The following is an 8491-nucleotide window of genomic DNA, read 5'->3' as shown; positions in this document are numbered from 1 at the left end:
ACACGGCTGCCGGGGCACACGGCTGCCCGAGTTTACCGCTTGGCACACGGCTGCCGGGGCACACGGCTGCCCGAGTTTACCGCTTGGCACACGGCTGCCGGGGCACACGGCTGCCCGAGTTTACCGCTTGGCACACGGCTGCCGGGGAGATTTCTGAGGACTGTATGATACACCGCAACTATTGTTTACGCTACTTTGATCTGATAACCGCGACTGATGACTTACGTGATACCCACGACTGATTGATACACCGCGACTGAGATTACCGCTATCCCATGATAACCGCTCAGCTCAACGACATCATCTGCGCGCTAGACATCTTTGATCTGCGCGCCATTCATCCTTGCGTTCTACGTTCCTGTTTTCCTGCGACCTGCGCGCTAGACATCTTTGATCTGCGCGCCATTCATCCTTGCGTTCTACGTTCCTGTTTTCCTGCGACCTGCGTGCTAGACATCTTTGATCTGCGCGCCATTCATCCTTGCGTTCTACGTTCCTGATTTCCTGCGACCTGCGCGTTAGACATCCTTGCTCTGCGCGCCATTCATCCTTGCGTTCTACGTTCCTGTTTTCCTGCGACCTGCGCGCTAGACATCTTTGATCTGCGCGCCATTCATCCTTGCGTTCTACGTTCCTGTTTTCCTGCGACCTGCGCGCTAGACATCTTTGATCTGCGCGCCATTCATCCTTGCGTTCTACGTTCCTGTTTTCCTGCGACCTGCGTGCTAGACATCTTTGATCTGCGCGCCATTCATCCTTGCGTTCTACGTTCCTGATTTCCTGCGACCTGCGCGTTAGACATCCTTGCTCTGCGCGCCATTCATCCTTGCGTTCTACGTTCCTGTAGTTCCTGTGACCTGCGCGCTAGACATCCTTGCTCTGCGCGCCATTAATCCTTGCGTTCTACGTTCCTGTCATCCTTGCGATCTACGAGCTTGTCATCCTTGTCAACCGTTACCATTCCTGATTCCTAATTTTACTCGGCGCAACACGAATCAGATCTTCACAAAACACAGATGGATCCCTGGACTAAAGGAATAACCGCAATATTAATAATAACCATATGGATACGCCAAACTTACGGAATAATAGGATATGACTGTACTTCTCCAACTACAAACTTAACGACTTTATCACTAATAAACGTTGAAGATTGCGATATTCCACTACCAAAGGTCAATTCTAGCCAAGTCTTCATACAATTATTGCAGCTCAACGAATTCGAATCTGTAAAAGTGATACAATGCAAGGTAGAAATCGATCGTACGATCCGGAAATGTGGAATGTTTTCTCATAATTCGGACGTTCTAAATGGAAAATATGCATATATACACGAAGTGACCAGGGAGGCCTGCATACGAATGCATTATTATGGAACTCTCGAATTTAAAGGAACATACATAGTGGCACTAAAATCTAACCAGACCACCAGTCGCCCGGCGATCCTAACTGGCGTTGTGGACGCCGACGGAAAATGTTCTGGAGGATCCTATTCAGATCTTTACGGAACGTGGACAAATGTTCTCGTACAGGCAACTGTCACAATCACCCTGCAAGATTACTTCGCTAACGTTAAACTAAGCACTAACCGTATACATCTTAGATCAGGAGTGGGCTGTGATTTTAGTACCGCCAGATGCACCGACATAGAAGGAGGAAATACCTTTTGGGAGCCCATACCTAATGACTCCTGTAAATTCACTTCATATAGCACCTTATATAGAGGTTACGCGGAAAAGGTAATCGATAACGTAAACGAGCACTCTCAAACCGCTTATACTGTGAATGCCGACGATACAGTCTTTGCTTTAACCAGCACCGGGAAAGACTTAGCGTGTGGATATTCGCTCATTCGAACTGAACACCCAAAATTAGTAATTTGGGAAACCTCACCTGAAATGGACATCGCTAAACGAACCGGCCGCGTAGAAAACCTCGACCTTTTTACTTATATGAATTCGAAATTTGTTTACGTAGAAAAGCACATCCGTAACCAGATTAATCAACTCTACAGGAACATTTTACTACAACAATGTAACCTTGAGTTAAAAATGTTGCAAAACGCTTTGGCAATAGCTACACAATCCCCCGACATCTTCGCCTATCACTTTATGAAGGGACCTGGATATATGGCCCTTCTAGCAGGCGAAGTAATCCACATAATAAAATGCGTTCCGGTCGAGGTAAAATTAGTTCACACCCAAGAATGCTATGAGCAACTCCCGGTAATGTTTAATAATAAGACCTTCTTCCTAACGCCTCAAACACACGTACTACTACGGCAAGGAACACAAATTAACTGTAATTCTTTCGCACCTCCTATGTATCTTTTGGGAGACTCTTGGTATAAAATTACGCCAAGGCCAATAGAAACACTAGCACCTACGGTCATAAAACCCATGACCAAAACTACCTGGAAGTACACTAGCCCTGGAGCACTCGCTACCAGCGGCATATACACACAAAAGGATCTGGAAGATCTAAAGGACCACATAATGTTTCCCGCCGAGAGACCCGCTGTCCTTAACACCGTAGCAAGAGGAGTAATGGGAGAATCAACCGTGCTGAGTGAAGGCTCCTTCGCCAACCTAATCGACGAGGTTTCGATCGAAAAAATTGCACTCTCAGCCTGGGAAAATTTCTGGAGCAAATTTTTAATCTTTGGCAATATTAGCGCTGGCCTGCTTGGAATATATCTTTTTATAAGAGCCATTAAATTAATATTAGATACACTTGTGCATGGATATGCTCTTCATACAGTATATGGGTGGTCGATATATCTAATAGGAGCAATATGGGACTCGTTAACTCACCTTTTATTACATCTGGGACAAGGAAGGCCTAAAACCACAAATGTCAGTGCCCCGGCTCCGAAAGGCGATCCGGAACAAAAAACATCAGCTAGCGCGCCACTCCATGATCTCGAATGGCAGGCAAATGTACGACCTGTCGAGCCAATTAACAAAAAATCCGAACACACCTATCCTCTCCTCCCTTTGAAAGAAACTCCCACCTACACTTTTGAACTTAAAGGCTAATAAAAATAACAAACTAAATAAACTTCTCCATCCTCTGGATCAACCTTGCCTCTTTGAATCGCATGCTACGACATGCAAGAAACTTAATATCAAATTAAATTAAACTTCTCTACCCCTTGCATCAACTCTGCCACTTTGAACCGCATGCTACGTCATGCAAGAAATCAAACAACATTCCTTTGTAGACATGGAAATCCAACATATCAACACCCGGCTATTAACCCGCGGGCCGCTGAAGGTCAAAGTCATCAAGGTGGACTCGCCTGTTTCCTTCTGGGTCCACATCGAAAAGGCACGGGAGGATCTTGACGATCTCATAGATGACCTGACGCGAAGGATGACGCGGAGAGGCCATCTTCTACACGAGCGGCCTGACCATGTACATCCAGGCGAGGCGATCGCCATCCACGAAGGAAGGCAGTGGCAAAGGGGGATAGTACTCCGAATCGACAAGGACAGCATCGTCTCAATCGCCTTACGAGACTGGGGGCGCGTTGTCCAGAGGCCCATACACGAAATCTATATATTAGAAGACAGATTCCGTGACCTCGAATGGCAGGCAATCCGTTGCGGGATTGCAAACATCCAGCCTGTAGGGACAAAAAAGAGGTGGTCCCGTAGGGTCAATGGACTAGTCAAACTTCTCATAGAAAGACGGAGCGGATGGCTAAAGATCCGCAAGGCGACGAAATTCGGAGACGAAGCTACACTCGTCAGCTTCAGCCCAGAACCCGAAGGCGAAGACGAGATACGTGATCTCGAGGGGCTGCTAATACGGATGGGATGTGCGGCACCCAGCATTTCGGAGGAAAAATAAAAAAAAAAATATATATATATATATATATATATATATTAAGAAAGAAAGAAAAAAAAATAATTTTTTTTTATATATATATGATTAAATTTTATATACGTAAATCACGAATAAGGCCTTGCATATATTTCTCTTTAAATTTTACACATATATGTATGCGTATATAAATATAGTTTTTTCTTTCTATAATCTTAAGTCACAAACACACTATTGTCTTATACTCCCACGACTTCTCCTTAGTATTATAATTTTACACACACATATATATATGTATGCGAATACATATATATATATATATATATATATATATATATATATATATATATAATAAATAAAAGTAAATAAAATAAAATAAAAAGGAAGGAAACATATGTATATGTATGTGGAAAGAGAGAGGAAGAAATGTACGTATATGTATTTTGTTGTATAAGATTATGTAAGTGCGAATACGCATAAATGGATAATGTATATGTGCATATGCGAGTACATTCCTTTCTGAAATCTCAAATCGCATACACCCTCTTGCCTTAAGTTTAACGTATTTATATGCGTGTATACCTTACCATTTTAGTATCTCTTTAGTATCTAATAGTAAAATCATAAACATTACGAGTTACCTTATATGTGAAAATGGTCTTGCGCAGGCAATAACGATATTCCCTTCTCTTTATTTTCTTCAATTGCAAAGATTTTTATTATTCATAATAATATTAAATATACTTCCAATAAGATAAAAGGATTTTATTACAATTACATACCTCACGAAGGAATAAAGAAGAAGGAGAAACAAAAAAAAACAAAAAAAAATGTATTATATTATATTAACTCTCACTCTGTAAAAGAAAGACGAAAGAATTAAGGAAGGGGTTTTGGAGGTCGCCTATTTCTTTCCTCTTTCTGAAAACCAAAAGATGCACACAAATGCGAACCTTTCGGTATCTAAATCTTAAGATCGATTAAATTATCGACCGATGGAAATCGGCTATTGCAAATATCTTGCTAAACTCCCAACATTTATTATCTTAACCGTAGTTCTAGTTCCACAAATCGTAATAAGTTTTTGTTCTCTTTTTTTTTTTTTTTTTTTTTTTATTATCTTATGTTTTGACCTTCACTATCATAATCTTTATCTCATAATCTCAACTCTAAAATTTGTAACAAATTTTATTTGTATTTTACGTTGTATCCTAGACTATAAATAAGTTTTGACATGCAAGTATCCCTTTAATTTTCTTACCTTTTATAATCTCACTACGATTCCTTCTTCTTAAGATTTTAAAATAAATATAATTGCGTAGGTAGTTTTAAACAATAGTGTGAGGATGCTTTCCTTCTAAGTGGTATATACTTACAACGAAAAAAAAAAAAAAAAAAAAATACAAGTAGCATGAAAATAAAAGCCACCTGACTGTCAATTAAGTACGAGGTTCCGGCACATTCCCCTCCTTGAATTATCTAATAATAATAATAATAATAATAATAAAATATATATACCGATTACCAACGGCACCCCGATGAATTATTCCGTTCGAGAATTTCATCTATTTTATTGTAACTTGCCACCATTGCTATACAAAACGGCTGCTAGATGAAAACCAGCTAGCCCCTCGTCGTCCTCGGCGATCTAATCCATAAGGATACCATGCCGAACCAGACGGGTACATAGCAATCCAGCTATAATTAAATGGCAAGTTAAACCTGCGATATGTCACAAATATATTAAAAATTGTCAGCAAGCCAGCAAGGCACACAAAAAAAAACACAGGTAGTTTTGGGGCTACCGCATGGGTCAGTTGAAAAACTGCCACAAAAAAAAGGAGACGCCTCGGGACGGACGACAGCCACGTGGGCAACCCATTCTAGCTAGTAATGGCACCATTATTGCCCCATTAAAGGAAGGAAAGACAGCCTCACACAAACCGAAATCTTGCGCGTTACGAATAGCATTAAGACATTATCAAAATAAGTAGGAAAATATATATGCGTATACATTAAATATTTCTCTTGCGTTTGAATGTGCATGTAATCAGAATTATCATCCTCTAAAATCTTTGATCTAACAATCTGATACATGCACATACAGGCAACAGCATAACCTAGAAGGACGAAAGAATAAAGGACGGATTTATGGAGGTCGCCTTTTTTCTTTCCTCCTTCTCTAAACAGAAAAACGGAAATCGTTTCTCAATCAATTAGTCTGCAAATGTTGTGTTATACACCCCAACATTTGTCTAAGACGGGGGGTGTTACGTCCTGCAGACTCCACGATTCCCCTTTTTCGCGAGAATTCTTAGGTACCTAAGATAGCCCTAGGTTTAAGATAAGTAAACTAAGCGCAGACGGTTATCGATCGGCAAGCGAGGTTTGATCTCCTCGCATTCCTTTTTTTTTACGATCAAACTGCCTATTTGCTTGAGGAACTAAAAGCGACCTCCCAGACGAATTCTATCAGTTGTCTGGCCCACCCGGCGACATGACGCGCGAAAAGGGCCTTATTGGCAGATAAAATTGGTAAAAATCTTTATTGCATCGAGCGAGGTTTGCTCGTACGATGTTTCCGACAAACAGAAACAAAGCCTAACACGTGTTCTAAAATACACATGGTGGAAGTTTCTGTTTGCACTTAAGATCGAGAGGTATGGATCGTCTGTTAACATAGGAACAGGGTCGCGAGATAAATAAGGACCCCTAATAAAGGGAAAATCGGCAATAGTCGAAAACAAATGCGTCATGCGACACTGGGAGAAGCGATGAGTTGCACCCCCGATAGGACGGTGGGGGTCTTACGAGGGGACTCACCAATGGAAAACCGGAAAAATCGATAACCGTCTCTAGCTTTCTAGGATAGGCGAAAACTTAAGATCTGGGTCTTGGGTGAGAAACGTCTCGCCCAATAGAAAACCCTCTAGATAAAAATTAGAAGAATCCCACCAACCAAAAGTCCCAAAACAAAGACCAGACACCTCCCACAAGGAAATCCACCCTTTCCACCCTTGGAACTTTCCTATAAAAATCGCGACTTTAAGCACTTACTGGCACTTCCGATCCGGCACGAGACAATTCACTTCTGAGTTCATATACTCATCCCAGTTTTCGTTAAATATTAAAGACGATTTTGTTGTTCGGCATCCTAAAAGAATTGCGAGTAAATTCTGTGCGCGCTAAGTGTCACGAACCACCCTCACTAGCGACTAGGCGAGACCTGCGGTCAGCACCAGCCCCGACAGAGATCCATATATACCCATACACCTGTTTCATCAAAAAGTAAGTCCTGTACACACACACACGTATATATATCGGCTCCCCTTCGTTTATATATTCACGGGTTAGGGAAGTCTCTCAGTTAAAACCTTCAACTATTTTTAACCCTATTACTTCCGAATTAGCCGATCTATCGGTAGATCCGCCATAGTCTTTCTCTATTGCTTTGAGTTAGCTGACCCGTCGGTGGACCAAGCTATGTTGCTTTGAGTTAGCTGACTCGTCGGTGGACCGAGGTATATTGCTTTGAGTTAGCTGACTCGTCGGTGGACCAAGGTATGTTGCTTTGAGTTAGCTGACCCGTCGGTGGACCAAGGTATGTTGCCTTGAGTTAGCTGACTCGTCGGTGGACCGAGGTATATTGCTTTGAGTTAGCTGACTCGTCGGTGGACCGAGGTATATTGGTTTGAGTTAGTTGACTCGTTGGTAGACTCGAGCCACTCCTTGGATCTCCAAAACCTGAGGTGACTTCCCCCCAGTTGGCGGATTTTAATAATTAACAATCCGCTAACTTGTAGTGGATTCGGCCGGTCCCACCCATGAGAAGTCGCGAAACGCCGCGAGACACGAAAGACGTCGTCAACATAAGCGGGCGCGAAAGGAGGTCGAAACCCAAGGATCGGAATTTCCCCAGGAACAAGATAACCCCGGTCCTCCGCATCTCGCCATTCCACCGCTTCCACCAGCGTTTACGGAGGAGCCCTGTTGTTCATCACGGGAGAATCGCCCCGTTGCCGCACCCCGTCGCGTTATCCTACCCTCTCGCCTCGTTCCCGCACCTTATCGCCCCGTTTGCCGCGTCCGCCCTTTCCGCATACTCCCCGTTAGACCCAATCCCCCTCCTCCGGTCGAACACAGGGTACCATCCCCGACCCCCTCGACCGCCTCCACCATCGACATAGATGAACCTAACCCTCCCGAAATAGTCACACTAGATTAACAATCATTTCTTTTTTTTAATCCATAAAATTCTTGTCCCTCTGTTTTCACTCCCTAAACTTTTCTTTATATTTAGTTCTTAATGTCGACTTAAATTTCAAGTACTCATATACACCACACACACACCTAATCAAATCATTATGCTATTCAATCCCGATCTCGATGTAATAATAGCGGGCAGGATGTCCACTTCCAAATAGATTCCCCCTCAAAAGTTTCTGCCCGATCACCCCCGCACTTATGTAACACCCGCGAGAAGTACACACATGTACCTTAAACATACATTTCCATTGTAAAATGCTTTCAATCTACCGATTAATTTGCCTAGTTCTCACCTATTGTAATATCGACAGATTATTTAACTTAAATTTATAATAAATATTTTATTTATGTTAAATACAAATTTCCATTTATTTATAATCTAAGACCTAACTCACTA

General features: G+C 42.3%; 1 protein-coding gene across 1 annotated transcript; it reads left to right on the top strand.

Annotated features, from left to right (window-relative positions):
- Window positions 1-1171: 1171 nt before the first annotated feature.
- Window positions 1172-3885, top strand: LOC139786399 (uncharacterized). The gene has a single exon (XM_071725567.1). The coding sequence runs from the start codon at window positions 1284-1286 to the stop codon at window positions 3036-3038; it is 1755 nt and encodes a 584-aa protein (XP_071581668.1). The 5' UTR covers window positions 1172-1283; the 3' UTR covers window positions 3039-3885.
- The last annotated feature ends 4606 nt before the right edge of the window (window positions 3886-8491 follow it).

This window comes from Temnothorax nylanderi, unplaced genomic scaffold, assembly GCF_030848795.1.
Source record: "Temnothorax nylanderi isolate EJ_2023f unplaced genomic scaffold, tnyl_v1.0 TNYL_tig1026_pilon, whole genome shotgun sequence".
NCBI lineage: Eukaryota > Metazoa > Arthropoda > Insecta > Hymenoptera > Formicidae > Temnothorax > Temnothorax nylanderi.
Note: the sequence above shows the minus strand (reverse complement) of the source record. Positions and strands in the feature narration are given on the sequence as shown.